Genomic DNA, 22049 nt, shown 5'->3' with positions numbered 1-22049 from the left:
AACTTAAGTTCTGACATGTATTCATTTCACAGAACAAGGCTGAGACCCAAAAGCTGAACTAAAGAAAAATAAGTTCTCCACAGAACTGAAGTTTTCCATGCAAAAAGTGAAAAAGGATTTTTAGAAAAACTGTTTAGACAAAGTATACATGAAAAAATCACTGGCACAGTCAAATGCAGGAATTAATATATATAGTATACAACTATATTTTTTGTAGGAAGAAAATAGTAAATGTAACGTTTGAGTATACACAGATGGATTCTAATTTTAATCTTTGTTTTAAAGTTTTCAAGAAATAAAACTTCATACTTAATTTAAGTATGAAGTTTTAGAAAAAACTTTCAAAATACATCAGTTTAAGCATTAGGTACCAACCAGATATCAGTGTATCACGTCCTTAGCACTACATAAGAAATAACCCACAAGTGTACGTGTTCACAGCACTTAATGGAACATCAGCAGATAATCTGACCACTTCCATTCTCAGAAAGAGCTGAAAGCTGGGTCACTAACAGTGATAACATGCAGTACATTCTTCCCCTTTATTAGCAAGTAACTCAGGCACAACCCCATATTATCTCCCCCCAACAAAACGTTGTTAGTACTTAAACATACAGTGTTTTATACTAGATAAAAAGCAGTATTAAATAGATTATCATTTCTACATTGAGCCTTCCCCTCTCTCCCCGAGAAAGCTAGAATACCACTTAATACTTTTAGCTTAATTCTTTTCTTAATAAAAGAATGCAGGAAGCTCTTAAAGCAGATAAGCTATCTTTGCAAATTATAAGAATAACATGCATCACATTCCTGCAAGTCTTACGAGAGCAGATCTAAAGTCCTATTGAAGGTAAAACAAAAAGAGACAAGACCAGCCACTGAACTAGTTAATGCAGGTATGACTACTGCTACTAGCATGAAAAAAGACAAGATCAATCCATCCAAAACCTAAATAACAATAAAGAAAATTTGGAACCAAAAGCATGTAAACTGCTTTCTACCTGCTTTCTTCAAAGTTTTAGCCAGAATGTGGGAGTGATAACGTTTTAAATATACAGTCAAACCACAACAATGTTAAAATAAAGCTCTGGAATATAACATAAATTGAAGTGACTTAAGAGTTACTCAGATTAGTTTGACTCTATATAATACACCTACTTTTCTTCTGAAGTCACATCTTACCTTTGCTTCCATACCGTTCTGGTGGCAGGTCAAAAGGTACAGGAAAAGACGTTGCTGAATCATTACCTTCTGAAAGTGTTTTCCCTCTCACACGGAAGTAACCTTTTTCCAAACCCTATGAAGGAAGGTAAACACACAGAAAAGAGGCATGCTTTTTTTTTTTTTTTTTTTTTTGGGGGGGGGGGGGGAGGGGGGGGGAAGAATCTATTGTTAATTAGGTTTGTCTTTCCCAATAACAATATTTCAATGAACAAAAAGTTTTGTGCTTCCATTACTGAGATGAGATGCTTACTAGAGCACTTTGTCCTAAGAACTCGGTGGTGGATATAATCTACCTTCTCAGTCCCATACATCCCTACCAATTTGTTTCAGGCTTGCGATCTTGCTTGTGCGAGCAGTTCCTTCCCCAAACTGCATAAGGTCTTTCATAGTACCATAGGGGCAACATATCCTAATACAAAATGTTGCTGCTTTCACAAACATGCTTATGGACACTGGAATTGAATTTTAATCAAAGATTATTATGCATTTGGTCTTTAATATTTAACTAAAGGGAAGAGCTTTAAAAATTCGCTTTACTGTTTAGTTTCATCACTAACCTATTGGTTAGATGTTTGATGTGTTTTGCTAACCAAATTAAGATTCAACCTGATAGAGAAAAGTCTTCAGACTTCATGCTTTTCAGTTAGGTTGTATAACACCATTCACGAGCAGCAAAAAGACTTAGTGTAGATTTAAAACTGCTTGCACAAAGATTTCATGCTATTAGGGTTTGACAGCAGATTTCAAAGTCAGATTACACATTAAGAACTGCAAAAGAACATGCTACAATGAAACATGGTACAAGGGCAAATGGATTTAAAGCAATTCAAGTAACTTTGGCAGATTATATCTCTTAGCCACTTTTTAACAGGAATGGGAACCCATTCATCAGTTGTAATGAATTAAAAGCAATCTCTAATGTTGAGATTCTATTAGTATATTGCCAATCAAGTACAATTTAAGTAGAACAGACCAGAAGTTTAAAGGCTACAAAGCTTTTTAAAAATCATTTCAAATGCATTCCTAAACAAGTGTATTTTTCCCCCCACGAAAGTCTGAATATCAACTTATACTCTTGAGCCACAGGACCCATTTGTTCAAGTTTTACTAGACTAAGATTGTTAAAGTACAAGCAAGATTCTTAATTATGACTAAGTAATTCTATTTTATTCAAGTATAAATGACTGAATTGATAGCCCTGCCTATGGTTTTACTTTTTTACAATATAAAGTTTTATTTTAGCTAAAGTTATCATTGTAAGTCAGAAAACAATATTCATATGACCACAGAAAGCAAGGGAAACAAAGCAGCCTTTCCCCTTTCCTTTGATACTCTAGAAGCATAATAGACAAAAGGGAGAGCTACCAAAGACAATGTCAAGCCACACCACAGCAGTCCTTGCAAGTCATTCAAAGAAATTCCCTTAGATGCTTATTTTGCCTTGTGACCCAAAGCAACTGGAAATCACTAGTTACAAAGAAATGCTATGAACTACTTCAAGGACTAGGTAAAAAAAAAAACAACAAAAAAAACAAAACACACACTTCATTTTCAATGAAAGAACAGGAGAAAGAAACAAGGACCATGCTAAAGGACTATGCGAACCAAAATCTGTTTTAACTTCTTTCTTATGCCTTTCAAGTCAGTGAAATTTTGATAAAGTCTTCTTTAAAACCAGTCTCTTGTAGAGATTAGCTTTTACATACAAGTACTATGTTCAAAATATACCAACACAGAGATGTGTAAATTTTTAAAAGCTCACAAATCGTAAGGGATTGACTGAATAATAAAAAAATTTAAAACTACTTAGAAAAAATGCAACAATCAAGTTGTACAGCTTTACCTCCAATGATGTTGCAGTCACTCAGGAATAGATAGAAATTTCATATAAAATGCAAATAACCATGTTTACCATCTTCTGTAGTAGAGCATATGAAATACACAAGGGATGCTATAGGTCGTAAAGTGCATGAGTTGTGTAAATGAGGTGGTAGGGGGACAGCATTTTTGTACAACCCACAGTAGTTAGGTTTCATTTGGTGGAGAAGGTGGGTGATGAGCAGCCTTATAAACTAATCATAAGTTGACATTTTAATTGCAAACTAAAATGAGGAAATCAAGTCACAGAAACCAGTTATCTGTAAGCTCTCATTTTCCACATACAGCTAATAGAGAAATATGGAATAGTAGACAGTGTCTCTGGTGTTTCATGAGTTGGTCCTTTTTCTACAGTGTACTTGAGAGACACGTCTGACCAAGAGCATTGAAGCTAGACAAGTATTGCCTGGCACCATGAGTTTTAAGTTTTTATAATCACTGCCATCAAAGCAGATGGAACAGCTACTTGGACTCCACATACACACTTGGTAATCTCAGCCAATTCAAATATGAAGAGCAATACCACATCTATTCCACTCCGAAGTTCAGTGTATTAGGTGTTTTTCACAAAATATGAAAGAAAATACACCATAGAACATATAGCATATGTTCTATGCTACATGTTGTTCGTATGGTGTTCGTAGTACATTTGTAATCTCATTTCCTTTTGTTATCCAGATTTCTTTTGTTGCTTCCCTCCCCCTCACTGTTTTTGCTTCTGCTTCATTTCTTCTATTTCTTCTACTCTTTGTTCTATTATTACTTAAGTGTTTTTTTTCAAGCTCTTTGCTTTGTTCTTGTTCTACACCTTCACTTTCCTCTTCCTTGCTCTTCCTCAGTCACCATCTATATTCTCCCCACTTCTGAGTATTATCTTTCTGATACTAACCCCCACCCCCATTGGATTCCATCACAAAACCATTCTATCAGAATTTAACCCATATCTCTTCTGAATGGATGATCTCTCTCTAAGAAAAGAGATCTAGAAGTTTTCCTCAAAAACATCCTGGAGTAAAAGCCTAGGTTACAGAATACATTCCTCAACAAGGCTCTCTGAGGAGATTCACATGCTTTCAAAAACAACTCTCATATGTCTATCTTCACACAGAAGATCACACAGAAATTGAAACTACTCACATATTTTGTCTGTTTTGAACATTTCCTGGATGTTGACAGCTCTCATTGCTGCTTCCAAAAACCAACCAGCAGGACCTTGCCTGAAGAAATACGCTGCCTTGCGTCTAAGTTTTTCCCCTCAGACATACCCTGTTCTTCCAGAATGTTTCCTCTACAGCTATATTTTGTTCTCTGACACTGCTGCTCAAAGCAATAAATTTTGAAGTGTTAAGAGATGTATTTCTCAGTTGCAAAAGCATGTTTTTTGTTTTTGTTTTTTTTTTGTAGTTACAGAATTTCAGATACTGCTGTGGGTTTTCCTAGTACCTTAACATCATACATTGATGAAATAGGCACTGGGAGGAAGAACGGGAAAATGGAGAATAAAATGGAGAATAAAGTACCAAGTTTTAATATCCTGAATTCCACATACAACATGGGTAAAACAAGATTTTATATTTAATTCTATATGGAACATATTTAAACAATCTAAATTGCATTAAGAATTTTATTTCATTCGATACGGAATAGTACTTCACTTGAAACCAGAAACTGACAGGGGAAATGGTACTCCTACATTACTTTGCAAATTAAGCTTGGTCTAAATCAAGCAATGACTGAGGTTGCTTTAGTTCAGTCTGAATTCAGCAAAAGCTGTTCAGTTCTGCTCACACACAAACATGATTGACTACTGTCTAATCCAGATTGAGCTCATAATCCTCTCTGCAGAGAATTATGAAATGATTTTATTCTTTACCAGTTGGTCAATATTTGCCATCAATATGGCATTTCAGAATCTGAAGTATTACTGTTAGATGTCTGTACTGATCTTTTATCTGTAATTATAGTATCTGATACCACTAAGTAGCAGTAACAGGTAACCTCTCAGTTTAATCACAATTACGATATTTCTTTCTTTGAGGTTTTATTTTCAGAAGCTCGCTTGCTAGTACCACGTTCTTCAGCATTCCTTTTAAAAGATTTAAGTATTCCACAAACATTTTGGGCTAGTTAAGCTCAGTTTATCTTCCAACCTTATCAGACAGAGAAGCTACCACTGTGGAAGACTCTGCTTTTCCAATCCTTAGAGGATTTTAACATGCTTCTCAGAACAACTCCATACCATTAGGTGAAGGGCTTCTTTCAACATTTTGTGTGTTAAAGATTTGAGTTATTCCAACCTTTGGAAAGAAACCCCCAGCAGCTGAAAGAGCAACCTTGAACGTGAATGACAATGAAGATATGAGGCAAGAAACAGAGATAAGAAGTGAAATGCAGGAGAAATGCAGTTCCAATAGAAGACACGACCTGTGACTCTATAAACATTACTTTTCAAAATCAATATAAGCTTATGATCTAGTGTCTGCATCAGCTGATTTTTCACTAAACACTAAAATTGTAAATGATGACAGCTGCAGCTGTGTTGAGAACAACCATTCAACATATTTCTGTAAGTCTGGATTTGTACACCAGGCCAATACCCAACCTCAAAGCATAAGTGCTGGAAAGCGTTTGGAAAAAGAGACAAAAAAAAAAACAAAAATGCTGGCAGTCAAAAGATGGCAATGAAGAAGCAATCTACTTCCAAGCTTGTATTCAGCAGAAAACAGAAAGTAGACGTTGGAGAGCTAGCAGCTATTTTAGGGTTAAAAATATTAAATGTGTGGTATGCAAGTCATAGCTATCAAAATCGGTGTCACTAACTACAATCAAACTGCATGAAACAGCCTGAAGAAACAGAATTATCAGGAATTGGCAGTGTTAAATTGGCATTCCAACAGCTAGAGTGTACTGAGTCTCTTGATGTAGGAATGCTCTAGTTGTTTCAAATCACTTTGTCTCATTTTATTCTGGATATTTCTAATGATGAACTTTAAAAAGTTTCTAGAAATGTGTTAGTCTATTTCTCTCTCCATTATCTTCATCTAAATCAGACTACTCTAACACGTAGTATGTTAAAACCATACTGAACCAACAGAAGTCTTCACAACAAACTAAGTTATCTAAGAAAATCTGTAATGCATAGTTAACTGCAGGGCATATACATACAATAGATTAACAAATTAAGCATAGCAACTTGAGTATCAGATGATTTAATGGGCATTAAAGCAAGTATAGATATTTGATTCCACAGCTACCTCCTTGTTATCAAGGTGTCTCCACTAGTGTTTCCCAGTAAGGAAAGGAAAGACAGCTGCAATGAAATAACATTCTGAGGTCTGAAACTCAAACATGAAACCATCTCATGAATGCTGACAGATTTCAGTACAGCCACCTATACAGGAGCATGTTTGCTTTTGCAATTTAAGAAGAAAGCTGAGAGGTCTGTAGGAAGTATTGCATTTCCTTGCATGAACCACCTTTATATTGCATATATTTTAACCACACTACTCAACATAAAATCAAACCAGAATTTATAATGAAGTATGATATTAGACATATGTTTCTCATGTATACACATTTCTGTCAATTTTGGATGAACAGCTTTCTCATTTGCTTGAGCAGGTTTAGGACTCTTCATCCTAGAAAAATATAACAGCCTACAGAAGGAGTGGCATGGAAAGAGTGAATAGGGATCACATTTATTGCCTCTTCCAGTATAAGATGAGAAAGACATCAAATGAAACCCGTTTCAAAACACTGTGCTTCCTGTGACAGTGTTAAACTCAGCTACAGCATGCTGTGAATGCCAGGAGCTTAGAGGCATTTAACAGAAGATGTTATATTGCCTCTAACTCAGGAAACTTTCAGAGAAATTACCATATACATACCCATTGTATGTTTCCATAAGCATCTGCTTTTGGCCACTGAGTTTTGAGATGGCTTACTCTTTTATTGAATGTAGGTATGAAACTTCCACAAGCCTTCCAAAAACTTTGATAATAAAGAATGGGGCCAACAGACAGTAATTCTTATCTCTAAAGGTTAATGATACCATTGAAGTGAATGATTTTTGACAGATGGGGATCACAAGGGTCAGATCCTCTAAGAGAATCCAGCGTCACCTGGCTGGAAAACAGCCTTGAAGTAAGTTACCTCAAGTTACGGATACTACATTAGCTCTCATCTCGAGGTATTTGGACCCATCTTCTAGAAATACTGAATCCTGAAGCTGCATGGAAGGAAAACAATTGCCAAAAGCATCTCTGTCTACTGAAATATTACAAATGCACTTACTGAATGGCACATCACCATAGCAGCAGCAACTTGTACAGGTATGCCTGAGGAAACCTTAAACTAGCGTGGACACTGCTAGCATAGTAATCTTACTACTTATCGTAGCTCTGTATTACCTCCAGTTCTTGGACAGTCCCAGCATTTCACAGAACTCTGCTGCTATAACTGTCAGCTGGGAATTCTCAAAAAACATCTTGCATGCATTAATCTCATATCTGAAAACCAAAAATAGTTTGTGTTATGCATGCATCCTAAGGATAAATTCACACTGCAATAATAAAAAAACCATCAGCCAAGGATTCAAAATCCTTGATGCCTACAGTTAGATTTGTTTCAAGCAGTACTCATTCACTTGTTGGTAGTGACTCATCCTCCTGATATCTGTGTTTCAGCACTCTTGGAAAGCTAGCAGGTTCCTAAACAACCCCTCTTCATTCCTACCCACTCCTACCTCTCCCCAAAAAGCAACTTGTTTATACTTCCATGTATGGTATACAAGTGAAAATTTAGTTTTAAAAATACTGGCCCCTAAATTTCACAATTTGACACTGTCTATACTAAATTTAACATTTATTTTCCACTTAAAATCACAACGAAACACAGTAGCTGCATTTTTCATGACAATTTGTCTTATGGGCAGAGAAGGTGGATGCTCCCAAGATGAAAACTAGAACTTCAGTACAGAATTTGGAAGTAAGGTTGACAAAGTTCCAAGGATAAAGCAGCATAACTACTACAGCCTTAAAGCTATAAGGGAAAGCCACAACAATCAGATATTAGGAGCACTGGAATGGATTTACAATGGACAAATCCTGCTTATCTAATCAATCTGATAGAACCTTAGAGGCATACTATGAGACTAGTTTGTTAATTGCTCCAGTGCAATTATTAATTCTCCCTCCCTTTTGCTACTACAAACATCACAAGACAAACATTTTGCAACCCCTTATTTGTTGGTCCAACCTGAACTTTCAGCAGTGATTCTTCTGTACTGCAGGAAGTCTCCACACTGCTTGCTGCATTAACTAATAGCAAAAAAAAAAAAATCAGAGCAATATTTGATAATAAAGAATGGAAAACTTGATCTTTTGAACACAGTGGTGATTGGAACTGAGGGAAAGGGAACATCTTGTTGCCTTTACCAAAAGGGTGATCAAAATGCAAAACAGAATACCCATTATCTTAAATCAAGGACTTTTACACATCAAATCAGAGAATGGTTTGGAAGGGACCTTAAAGATCATCTAATTCCAAACCCCTGCCATTGGCAGCGGTAACTGCCACCGGACCAGGTTGCCCAAAGCCCCACCAACCTGGCCTTGAACACCTCCAGGGATGGGGCATCCACAGCTTCTCTGGGCAACCTGTGCCAGTGCCTCACCACCCTCTGAATGAAAAGCTTCCTTCTAATATCTAATCTAAACCTGCCCTCTTTTAGTTTAAAACCATTATACTCCTTGTCCTATCACTGCACTCCCTTACAGAGTCCCCCCCCAGCTTTCCTGTAGCCCCCTTTAGGTACTGAAAGGCTGCTTGTAAAGTCTCCCTGGAGCTTTCTGTTCTCCAGGCTCAACAATCCCAACTTTCAGCCTGCCTTCACAGGAGAGGTGCTCCAGCCCCTTGATCATCTTTGTGGCCCTCCTCTGGGCTCATTCTAGTAGGTCCATGTCCTTCTGGTGCAGGGGGCCCCAGAGCTGAACACAGAGCTCCAGGTGGGATCTCACAAGAGCAGAGGTGGACAGTCACTTCCCTCACCCTGCTGGCTACACTCCTTTGGATGCAGCCCAGAATACAGTTGGCTTTATGGGCTGCAAACACACGTTGCTGGCTCATGTTGAGCTTCTCAAACACCCCCAGGTCCTTCTCCAAGGAGCCGCTTTCAATCCATTCTCAGCCCAGTCTGTGTTTGTGCTTGAACATTCTACAGTGTTCTCCTGCATTCATTTTATAAACAAATTTAGAGTGTACATGAACAAAGAATATAACCAAAACTAATGAAAAGCCTTCAAAGAAATTTCAAAGCAATATAACCTTCCCTCAACTGAACAGAATTCTCTCCAGTTCCTAAACAGAGGGAAGTAGTTTGTCAAACGGAGAGAAAGCAGTCCTAATGTCTTCTCTCTCCTCCCCTCCCAATGACCACAAAACTTGGGCTTCGTTATGAATTGCTCACCCATGAATATTTATTGAAACAGTTCTTCTTCTAGTTGTCATTACTAGTAGAGTGCTCACATGGGATTTATAGTGAACTAACTGAATTTTCTGTGTAAACAGGCCCATAGGCTTCTGCTGGAGCAGATGCTTAATGAATATTCAATGTGTTTTTAATCATCAGTAAACTTCGCTTTGACAAACTTAAATGTCTTTTTGATACAACATAAGAATAAAAATACACTTCTATTTTTAGTAATTTTCAGTCTCTTAACAAATGACTAAATAACGTTTGTTCCAACTGCTATGACTAGCCTGCAAGCAGAAACAAAAGCTTTAATAATTTTGGTTTAAATGACTTTTCATCCTTCTGGGTGTTTAACAGTAGAAAGGTCAAACTAACTCGCAAATAAATTGTTAACTTCAGATTGCTGAAATATTACAGTATTTGAGTGCTTCAAAAATATTTATCTTTCTGATTATTAAATGCCCCTAAACGTACATTTATTTTCAACAAAAAAAGATTGATTTTAATGAAACTGAGTTAGAGAAAAAACTCATGAAAAGGAACACAGGCATTAAAACTACTATGATTTTAGGAGTAGGGAAGAAACTTCAAGATTTTTCCTCCATAAATTTTAGCCCTCTAAAAGATATTCTGGCAATCCTCCTTCTCCTAGTCCATGTGCAAGAAATTCCATATAGAACTGAAGGTTCAGGATGGCATGCAAGCCAAATATTCTCAGATTTGTTTTTTAAAGCCTACAGGTCCAGTCATTCTTGGTAAAGAGACTTATGTTAACTTTATTACCGACTTTCTACCCATTTGAAATATGTTTTCAAAAAGCTAGCAATGCATGGAAAACATGAGTCAGAACAAGAATGTTAATTTTATATAGAATGACTGCTTGATCTACTGATCAGCTATCATTATTAAGTTTAAAAAATCCACAGAAGTACAATCATTTCACTGCCACAAGCAAGTTATTTGCTCAGCAGCATCTGGAGATAACCGCAGCCAACTTCTTAGAGTATTATTTTATCCCTTGATGTCAGTTGCTTTTGTGCAGGAAGTTTAAGCAATTTTTTTGCGCAACCTTTCATTATTATGTTACCAACGCTTCCTGCTATAGGTAGTCAATAGGATATTCTTGTTTCAGTCTCTAACCAATCCACATTATCTAAAAGTTGTATTCCACAGAAACCAAGCTTGAGAACGTAAGATGCAGTATCCATCTGAGACAAAGACCACACCACTACATAAATGCCTCAAGTGTCAGTGGAGCTACAGCCGTAAACTACCAAATCTTAGTATGACAAGTTTAGGAGACAATAAAATTATATATATATAGTTATGGTAAGTAAATATTTCTATGAAGTTATAACATTAGCAGATATTCATTTGGGAGTACATTACTGATCAACAGAAGTGACAAAACATGAGGGAGCTGGGATTGTTCAGCCTGGAGAAGAGGAGGCTCAGGGGCGACCTTATCGCTCTCTACAGGTACCTTAAAGGAGGCTGTAGCAAGGTGGAGGTTGGTCTGTTCTCCCACATGCCTGGTGACAGGACGAGGTGGAATGGGCTAAAGTTGAGCCAGGGGAGTTTTAGGTTGGATGTTCGGAAGAACTTCTTTACCGAAAGGGTTGTTAGACATTGGAACAGGCTGCCCAGGGAAGTGGTGGAGTCACCATCCCTGGAGGTCTTTAAAAGACGTTTAGATGTAGAGCTTAGGGATATGATTTAGTGGGGACTGTTAGTGTTAGGTCAGAGGTTGGACTCGATGATCTTGAGGTCTCTTCCAACCTAGAAATTCTGTGATTCTGTGAAATACATATTCTTCAGAAAATGTTTGAGGATTTTTGGCATACAAACTCTTTCAGAGAAATTTGCCATTTGTTCTCCAGAAAAGTATAAGTTTCACCAAGAAAAAAGTTTGAATGGCTTCTGATCATAGACTAAATACTGTTAATAACATTTTGGTACCAATAGGTTCACAAGAAAGAAGCAGTAAGCAGCATTAGCAAACTCATATCTCCCTACTATCAGGCACCAAATTTAAGAGAGAAAAACAAGAAGTCATCCATTTTTCAAGTAAAATGCACAATTAAATCACAGAACTCAGTACCACAGGATTCTGTGTGGGCTAACACCCAACAAAATTAGCTCAGTAAGGAACCTGACATGTTAATAGATAATTCAAGTTGTGGCACTAACTTACTCTGGACAATTTTCATTCTTATAAGTCTTCAAATAAATCCCAGAGAACACACCATAGAGCTAACAGATACCGTTTATCGTGCTAATCCCCATAGCATAAAAAGGCTGCACTCAGACTAGATACAAGCTGGATAGGTCTTGGGTCTCACTAAAACATTTTTATGTCTCCTAGTCCTCCACACGCTAAAATGTGTATTTGGGGTAAAACTTGTTTTCTATATACTGAGATTGCTGTCATAGGTTTGGAAAGTAAAATACTTCAGCATCTAGACTCTTAGGAAGATGTTCTAAAATCAACATAGGAATTTAAGACAACACATCTGAGAATTTATTCCTCAGAGCAGAAAGTATGAGAAGAAAGTCATGTAGCTTCACAAATACATGTCAGAAAGCATGAACAATCAGTTTAAAATTAGGATTTGTTTTTGAAGTTACAATCCATATACATCACTTCCTTGTGAATATTCACTCAGAATAGATTTAAGTATGAAAGGGATTTGATCATCCTCACCAGCAACATTAATTAGCATTGTAAAGTATTACTGCCTTTTAACAACATGACAAAAGTCATATCAATACCAAATCCATACTTGCTGTGCAGGAAAACAGCCTATTACTATTTGAAAAAATGACTCGTACAAACTCCATTTGCTACAAGCTTTCTAACCTGGAAACACAGAAGCTCATAACTAGATTATTCTGTCACACTCTTAGCAATCCCAGGATTTGTACTCGAACTATGAACTTACAAATGCTGAAGGCAAGAAAAGGACTCCAAGTTCATATGAGCGTATCATCAGCTGGGTGCCATTTTTCTCCAAAGCTCCCCACGCTGCTTTAGATAGATTGGCACTGAAAAGAGAAAGCATTTCAGCAAGGAATAATCTTCAGAGCAAAAAATGCTGAAGCTGTAGCAACGCACTACAGCTGTAGCAACACTTCTACCAGGAGAACTTCACTTCAGTCAAACCAATTTTTACTAAAAAGTGATTTGTGTGGTGGGAGCAGCAGGGGCAATAATCAGAAGAGAATTGATGGAATACATGCAGATAATTATACAAGCCTGCTCATCTCATACAGAGATATGAAGAGATTCAGCCTTTGGGATCTTCTCCACGCATTTCAGAAAGGAACTTAAAATTGGTAAATAGCTTCAATATAACAACATTAGAAGATTAAAGGCTAACTAAATTATGACTAGTTATAAGATATTTAGCATAGAACATTTTTGCAAGTGTTAAAACATAGAACAAAATGTTAGGAACAAAAGGTACTTAGACACATTCATAAACACAAGTATTATCAAGTAAGAATATCTTTGTTTTAACATGCTATTCAGCAGCAGCTCATTAATCCTGCATCTGTATTGGCTACGAAGTACATTGAGCCAGAAAGATACAGAACTGTTCTCATAACCTACTTTTACAGAATAATACATAGCCTAAACATTATACTTAAACCAACAAACACACTAGATGTTTTTTGATAGTAGCATATGGTGGAAGGGAAAAGACATTAAGAAAAGTCAAAATAGCCATGAATTTCTATATCAGGTGGACTAGCATCACATTTAAATGACATCTGTATCCTTTAACTACCACTTTAATCACTGATACTACAACCTACAATAGTATCAGTAACCAATGAAATTTAAGAAGCCAGAATATAGAGAAAAAATCAAGTAACTGAACATTTTAAGAGGAATGATACAAACATCATAAGCTTTCGTATGTATAGTTACACAAAAGTCATTTTTTTCCAGAAATTAAACAAATCTACATTTTCATTCACAGTAACACATCCTCCCCTCATGTTAAGAAATCCAAAGGAGCAAAAAAAAGATGCAGTAAGAATATCGTCTGTACTTGAAGTTAAACAGCATTTATTAGATATCTAAACAGCAAATATTAGATATCTATGTTTCATAACAATAAGCCAGCACAAGGATAAACTTAACCTTAACTCATTCTATTTTGTAGCAGTCAACGGACAAGCCAACATATCCAGCATGTCCATATACAGCATGTTTTAGAGAAACTCAGCCCAAGGTTTAGAAAGTATTTATTACTTCCATTGATGCTGGACCCTGATACTGCAAGTTACAGCCCAGAACAATTTGGGTTGTCACCATTAAGGGAGTACTTTTAAGGGTTTCTTACATGTCTTCTAAATACGTAAAATTTGGCATGTGCTTTCAGGAAATGCTAAGAACAGAGTCAAAGCATCTCTAACATTTAAGTTCTCACAAGATGCAACTGATTCTTTAGTCTAGCTTTTCTAAGTAGCGTTATCTTGTTTCTTACAAGCATTTTCTTAACAATGGAAAATTTATATTCTTACTTTGTGTGTATGTATATGAATGCAGATATACAATTGATATATAAATGTACATACACACTTAACTATTTTCAGGTCAGTTCTGTTTCCACTAAAACTTTCATTTAAATAACCTGTAAAAGACTCAGACTTTCTAAAAAGAAAGTCCCTGAGAATGTATCAAAAAACATTATATATTGACAAAAGTTCCTAATACTAATTATAGCAGTATGATTACAGTAGTAACTCACCTGTGCCTGCGATTTATGAGAACTTAAAAAATGAAGCCATGTAAAAGTGAGAGGTGTATAGTTAGTTATTTACCTTGTAACTAAAAACCAGGCAATCTTTTTGAAGTCAGGACTGGGTCTCATATACGTCTTAATGTGAGGCATAGCATGACTTCGACCCGAGACTTCTGCTGACCATTTGCTAGAGAAACAGAAGAAAATGAATGTTTTTTCAGATATCTGTGTTTTGATTAAAAAACAAAACCCACACATACTCACCATGCTACAATGCCATGTTTTGATACTATCTTTCTTTACCACATTTAATACTTGTATACCTTACAGAAAAGGTTGAAATACCTCATTAAACTTAATTTTTAATCTTGAAATCCACAATCTTAATGTAAGCTGAACAGGCAGGATAATTCTTCTTACTACAAACAACCCTGACAGACGTTCTCCTCAGTGTATTAGAATCCCCTAAAGAGTTTTCCATTCTTCCACTCCAAACAGCATTCAAGAAACCAAGTCCAAACTTCCAGCCAATTTTCCTTCTTTGAAGACAATCAATGGTTATGCCTTTAAACAAATGAGCTTTGTCTTGGCACCAAATTAAGCCTTGCAGAATTCCCCAAAGTTATTACAATGCATTAAACATAAAGTAGAAGCAGGGAGCAGATCAATTACACTATCCTTTCTCTTCCCTTCTCTATGCCCCTAAGCCACTCAGAAACTTGAGGACTTAATGCAGTAGAGGTTAAATATATATACACACACACAATAACCAGTTCAAAACCATAAACCATTGCTAGGGTAATTCAACATCAATTATTGGTTGTCAGAACTCAACTGCAAGTAACCAGTAAAGGTATGTACAGAACTGAAGGTGTGTAACCATGGTGTCCACAAGCACTTTCCATTTAACTGTTAGCCCTCACTCAAAATCAGGAAGTGAGAGGGCCTCCAAATACACCTACATTAAACCAGAGACTTGTCTTCCCTAGGTTCAGAATGTAATACTAATTAATATGCTCTGGTTTTGGTTGTCACAATCTTCTTTTACTAGTTTGGCATTCTTTTCTAAAAGGTTGATCAAAAAGAATTTATCAGCTCTCAAAAACCTCAAGTGAGCTTTGTTCATTTAAAAGCCTAAGAAAATTCAGGAAGTGGAAGGCCTGGAATGATTGAATTACTTGAACTGACTTTCAGGACTAACTTTCACGCAAGTAAGTCAATAGGCTTTGCAGTTCAGCAGTTGAGATTAGGTTACTTTAACATGCCTATCCTCAGATGAAAACCTACCGTTTTGCAGAACTGGCACAATATTCTGAAAGGGCAAGACTTGAAACACTGCTCAAAACTTCTATTTTGATGCATACCACATTGAAGTTGTTTTCTGAAGAGTAGGCTAAGATATGTAAAACAGCTAACTAGTGGTCCCCCACAGAACTCAAACTTCTATAGAAGTATATTACATTATTTCACATCATACATACTATGTAACAATACCATGAGTAATTGTTAACATCTTTCATCTCACAACTAGCAGTTCAGGCAAACATTATCTCCCATCTTCGCAGAAGAAAACTTAAAGCACAAAGAAAGTTAAGATGTTCCAGTAAGATTATAGAAGTGAAAAGCAGGAAGAAATAGAACCAGCAATGAAACGCCTTTTTTAAAAAAAGATTTTTCATCTCAATACCTTACTTGAACACAAATTTCTCTCCCCATATCCCAGTATCTTTGTAGTTAATATCTGTCTAAATCCTTCTTACCTCCTTATCTCAGAAAGATACAATTAAGTACTGCATTTTAGCAGTACTACCACTTCTCTTCCACCTACATAATGCTAACTGCACTTAGATTACTGTAGTAACTAAAAGCAATTGAAACCAGTATTCCAGAAAGTTAAAATAAGAGAACATATATTTTGGCCATACTTCCTTCAGTAGGGCAGTTCTAATATATATGGATAAGAAGAGGAAAGTGATTATGTTCTTTTTAGTAATATACTATTTACTACCTCACTGAAAATCTCAGATGCTTTTAGCAAAATCGCTGTTAGCAAAGAGGTAGTTAAGAAATGTTCTCAATTCAGCCTAAAAGCAAGCACGTAACTGAACTGCTTACCAGAATGACAAATTGAATGAATTGGAAGGGGTTTCAGTCAGGCATTTCTGATTTTTAATACAGCTAAATTTCAACTTCATCATGAAACTGTCCTGACATGTTTTAGAAAAAAAATAGCTGAAGATATGCTTTGATAATAGCTGAAAAAATAGCTGAAAAAAAAAAAAGCCTGAAGATATGAGATCAGTTGTTTAGAAGAGGGCAAAAAAATAAATAAAAGAACATATAATAATATAACAAATTGAGGCTAATTCTAGTAGAACTGACTTAACACATTTTGATTTGTAAACTTTTCATCAGTGTAGCTGGCACAGATTGCAGAAAGGGCTGGTATCATCTTGCAATAAAATTTCCAGCATATCCAATCTCTCAAAATTCAGTCTCACAGTAAATACAGTAAGTTAAATGAAACTAGCTTTGATGTACTTTATGGACCAAAACCACAGCTTAAAGTAGTTATTTTCTTGACAGTTAGATGGGTCACAGTATAGTCTAAACTGAAGGCACAAGTGTGAGTAAGGAAAAGTTGTACGGGTAGATTTAAATCAACTATTTGACCAGTAAAACATGAGAGCTTTTTGCTGTTTTAAGATTTTACTAGCTTAACTGACTTCAGACCACACTATTCCTGAAATTTTTATCACTAACTTACTACTCAGTCTTTTGTGGCATTTCAGTCCAAAGTTTTTTTTAAATTACACATTTATGATTAGGTGTAACTAAGTCAAAGCATTGAATTGAAGGGTCCCCCTACTTTCCTACTCTTAAAACACAGAGTTTTTACCTGCCCTGTCCCTCTCTTTTTCCAATAGCTGTCTTTGAGTTTCACATAACTGTTGCTTTTTTGTGTTTTTTTTTTTTTTGCAAAATATATTTGTGCAGCACTACAGATAAGAATGCTCACAAATTATCACTTCATTTACTTGTAGTATTTCAGAAGTATTTTTTTAATTAGTTTTAATATTTGTGATAAAAAGTGTTTTACTATCTGGTAAATTTCTGAGTTTGAAAATAAGAGACACTGCAATTGCAGTGCATTTAGCTGGAAGGCATACAAAAAATATCATTCACCACTAATGCCTGACATTTCTGGCACAAACGATGTAAAGGAGCAAACACAACTTCCCTCCACCCCATCTTTTCAAGTCGAGCTACTGAGACAGGGAAGCCAGATAATCCTAACATCCTGAAAATAAATCCAATGCAAACACATTCAACACAGAAGCAGAGCCATGAATAACTCATTTTCTACAACATCACCTCTTTCATCATTTAGTTCTTAACTTCAAATAGTGAATGGGCTTTCTATCTTGAAACACTAGCAAGAAGGCTAGAACATAGTGAAGAGAACTCATACCATTAGTCTCCACCACAAGAGAACAGTAGGTCCTCTGTGTAAATGCTTCATCTCTCATCTTTTATGATGTTAAGGGAATGGCTGTTGTTCTTCAAATTGAGAAGAGATTATTCTTCTTCAAAACTCTAAAGGCCTAAAGAATACACAATGCTCTAAAAACAGACAATATAACCAATTACAGACTTGTCACTGACAAGTCAAACAAGGTTTTGTCAAGCCAACTTTAATGTTTTGAAAATAAGTATTTGACAAGGTAACTGCATAAACATAAGACATGCTATTAAACATCGCTCAATTAAAATTAGCATTAAAATGCAATGTTCTATGTACTCTTAAGAAAATCAACTGCTGCAAAAAGTAGTAATGAAATCATTGAGGATTATATGTTTCTCCTTATCAATGAGTAATACTGAATGGAAAAGACAGCCACTCTATCAAAGAAAAATTGAGCAATTGTACCACTTATGCACTAGCTAATTTAACAGAGTAGTCTAGTTTTCATTTGTTCTGTTCTGGTAAGAAAAATGAAATCGATATTAAGTTTAGTCATCTTGTTCTTTTGTGAAATTACTTCTGAGAAATCACAATTCAGAGCTATATTACACTCAACTGCTAGAAGAATTAAGAAAAGCGGTCCGTAGACATAAAAATTTGCATAGGTTCTACCTCTTTAGAGGACAACATAGACCACAATTTTCCTACTCCATAGATCTCTCTGTGCTTCTAAAAAGGAGCTATTCCTTCACCCTTGCTTTAAGTATGATGTATTTCTCTTCTTTCAACCCTGGTAGGTTCCCTACTTCCTTAATGGTTTTGCATTATGTTCCAGTGAGGTAAAGACAAATTCCTTCTATTTCCTCTACTGCCCAAAGCCTTCAAGTCTTTAAAATAGGTCATCTTATATTTAATATTACTGAAAAAGGACCTACTATTTTTTCTCTCTCTCAGGTTACTACCATGCATTGTCATGTTTTGTCATCCACTGTGTTAACAGCTTACATGCAGGCTCTCCTCAAGTGCCAGTGTCTTGTATTACTACTGCAGGATAAGAATCTACATCTGGACACTCACTACAGAGCCAATTATGCAGGGCCACTTGTCATTTGCAACCACTTCAACAGATGAATTTAAAACAGCTCTTTTGCTGCCAGAGAAGGACATGAATATATTCAATGAGACAGGTATGTGGAGTGTTCTTATTGAACAGGAATAATACGATGAATGTTATTACCAAGGAATGTTCTGTGTGCTAAAGAGACTAATTGAACAGAATTGGTTTTCTTCCAGTAAGATTCTTATGAGGTATATGCTTACAGAAGGAGAACTGAGGCTGGACATTGGCCAGCAAGGCTCACAGTAGCAATCATGCTCACTCCAGAATGGGGGATGCTCTCTGCAACTAGCAGTTGTATTCCTAGCCCTCTGAATATTTACAGTATCTCCATCAATTCTGGCTGTACTTCAATGTGGGCTAAGTATCTTGGAACAGCTTCCGCCTGGAAGAGTTAAAGTTTCTGGTGAAATGAATGGAAACCAGTGGTCTTGTAAGATGTTACCAGATTTTGACTTTTTTTTTTTTTTTTGATCTGCACAAAACAACTTTTCCCATTGTTCTCAAAAAAACAATTAAAATTTTAAAAAGATCCAGCCTGAGGGAGACATCTGGCTCTGGTTTTGTCAGATGGTTAGAGTTTGGCAAAAATTAGTAGCAAGTGAAAATAGAAGCTTTTAATGGAAAACGTCAGACACCTTTGACAAAAGATGGCATTACCATGAGGAACTGAGAATTTTTAGAGCAAGACTGCTCCATTTGAAACAAACAAAGCCTAACGCTGCTGTGCCTCAGCTGAACTCCTGTTAACAGTGAGGCATAAGTAGAAAAGTGAAGCACAACTGCACTAAAAAAGTAACTTGATTCCAATGCAGAGAAGGAAAGCCTAAATAGAAGATTACAGAACCCAAAATATGACTACTTGTTTCATTTGCAATGGTACTCTGTATTTTTGCAGGTATAAGAAGAACATGTTTTATCCACACTTTGGAGATGAGACCAGCAAATAAGTACTTAGAGGCTTTTATTTTAAGGAGTTTAAAGATTCCATGCTTCTTATCGCTGCCACTTAATTTGCTTTTAACACTCAAACATACAGAAGTTTTAGTTTAAATGTAAGAGTCTAAAACAAAATCAAAGAAGAGTTTAACTTACTGAAAATAAGTATGCAACCACAGCTGTTTCTGCGCTGTCTGTATACTGTATGGAAGGGAGCCACCAGCTGGAAAAAAATATAGAACACCTATATTGACATTTTGAAAGACATTCTGAAAAAAAAAAACAAAACATGCAGACTTGGGGTATGTTATCTCTATCCTCATGACTTATTTTTGGAAAATTTACATGCTCCAAAGATATATTTTTTCCCCTCCCAATTCTTAAGATGTAGCAAGTCCCTGAACACAAAGTAGCAGATTTACACTTGTTCTTTCTTTCTAGAACACAGGCTCTAGAATTAAGTCCTCTTAAAAGAAAATGTGCATTGGTGCTTTGTTACGATACCACTTGATATCAACAATCATTACTCACAGAAGCAAGCGGGTGTAAAGCAAGCAGCATTCAGAAAAGAAAAAAAAAACATTTTAAAAAGCAAAATCTCTTTAGTTGAAATTGTATTTGTATTGGATCTGGTCTTTGACTAACACACACTAATTTCTTGGAATGAATTTAACGTAGACAAATCACTTGTGACATACTGAATTATATCAGTGCTGTGTATTAGAAACGTGATGCAGAACTTAATGCATTCAACTTGTCCTTCAAGAAGCCATAAGGACTTCTCACAAAATCTTGGAAAGTCCCTAACATAGCGCTCTCTCACAGGTGTGGTCTCACCCGTGCTGAGCAGAGAGGAAGGATCACTTTCCTCAGCCTGCTGTCAACACTCCTCTCAGTGCAGCCCAGGATGCTGCTGACTTTCTTGTCATGAGGGTGAACTGCTGTTTCATCTTCAACTTAGTGAGCACCAAATTGCTTTCTCCAAAGCTGCTTTCCACTGGCCAGCCACCAGTACGTCCTGGTACCTGGTGTTATTCCCATACAGTACAAGACTTTGCACTGCCCTTCACTGACCTTAATCAAGCTCCTGTCAGCCTCAATCTCCAGCCTGTATAGATTCCTCTGAAGGGCAGCACAATCAACAAATATATCAACCACTCCTCTGATTTATATCATTTGCAAACTTACTGAGCAGGAACTCCACCCCACCATCTTGGCACTTCATGGAGATGCTAAATACTTGGTCCTAATATCAATGCTTTGCACACACCACTAGTGGCTGACCTTCAGCTGTGCTTCATGCCATTGATCACAACATTTTGGGACTGGTAGCTCAGCTCGTTTCTAGCCCACCTCAGCCTCCACTCAACTTGATGAAGTAAAGGCTAGATATCTGTAGGGTTGTTATAGGAAGTCATGATGAAAGCCTTACTGAAGTTGAGCTAAACAACATCCAGTGCACTCCTCTCATTCATGAAGTGAGTCATCACAGAAGGACATCAACTTGGTTAAACATCATTTCTCCTGTAAAAATCCCTCCTTTAAAAATCCACGCTGACTACTCCCAATCAATTTCTTTCTGAATCACCTTCCCAAGGATCAGTGTGAGACTGGCTGGCCTGCCTGTATGTCTTCATATCCTTCTTTCCTACCCTTCCCGAAGATAGGAAATAATTCCTTCCTTTCAGTCCTTACAAATCTCATGCAATTGTCATGACCTCCTGAAGACTGATCAGTGGCCTCACAATGACATCAACCTTGGCATGCATGTTTGTAAGCCCCAAGTGTTTGCTTTCAAGAAATGAGCTTTACTGCATCAAAACACTACAGTACCTCTTCCTCTTTCAGGTTGGCTGAGGCTATGATTTCTGCACAAATATTTAATGAAGATAGATGTGGGAAGACTGATCATACCAATTGCATATTGCAGTATTAAAAATAACAAGCAGTAAAACACATTTTCTGATGTGTAGAATGCTGCACAGAAGGCAAGGTGAACTTGAAGTATGAACACTAAAAAATGGGAGCTTTCTGCCAAAAATCAAAGCACTGTTCTAACTCCAGTCAAGAGCTGATATATAAACGTAACTATACAGATTAACACATCAAACACACCAGTGCCCACAAAGGTATTTCTACTCAATTAGAGCAGAAAATCCAGAGTCAGAACCCCAGTAATATTAAAATACTACAAGGATA

At 36.5% G+C, this 22049-nt stretch overlaps 1 protein-coding gene across 6 annotated transcripts in view; it reads right to left on the bottom strand.

Moving 5' to 3' along the window:
• The window catches only part of TDP1 (tyrosyl-DNA phosphodiesterase 1), a 42613-nt gene that overhangs the window by 5542 nt on the left and 15022 nt on the right, over window positions 1-22049 (bottom strand). For 3 of the 6 annotated variants that reach the window (XM_084522732.1, XM_084522733.1, XM_084522734.1), the window contains exons 12-15: window positions 20007-20073; window positions 14408-14515; window positions 12517-12619; window positions 1183-1297 (exon numbers count right to left, since the gene is read on the bottom strand). In XM_084522732.1, the coding sequence (XP_084378858.1) occupies window positions 1183-1297; window positions 12517-12619; window positions 14408-14515; window positions 20007-20073 (393 nt within the window). Of the gene's footprint in view, window positions 1-1182; window positions 1298-1367; window positions 7611-8358; window positions 8421-12516; window positions 12620-14407; window positions 14516-20006; window positions 20074-22049 lie in introns of those variants that run through there. The other 3 variants (XR_014694076.1, XR_014694077.1, XM_084522735.1) reach the window with 2 other exon arrangements.

This window comes from Aythya ferina (assembly GCF_964211825.1).
Source record: "Aythya ferina genome assembly, chromosome: 5".
In the NCBI taxonomy this organism is placed as follows: Eukaryota; Metazoa; Chordata; class Aves; order Anseriformes; family Anatidae; genus Aythya; species Aythya ferina.
Note: the sequence above shows the minus strand (reverse complement) of the source record. Positions and strands in the feature narration are given on the sequence as shown.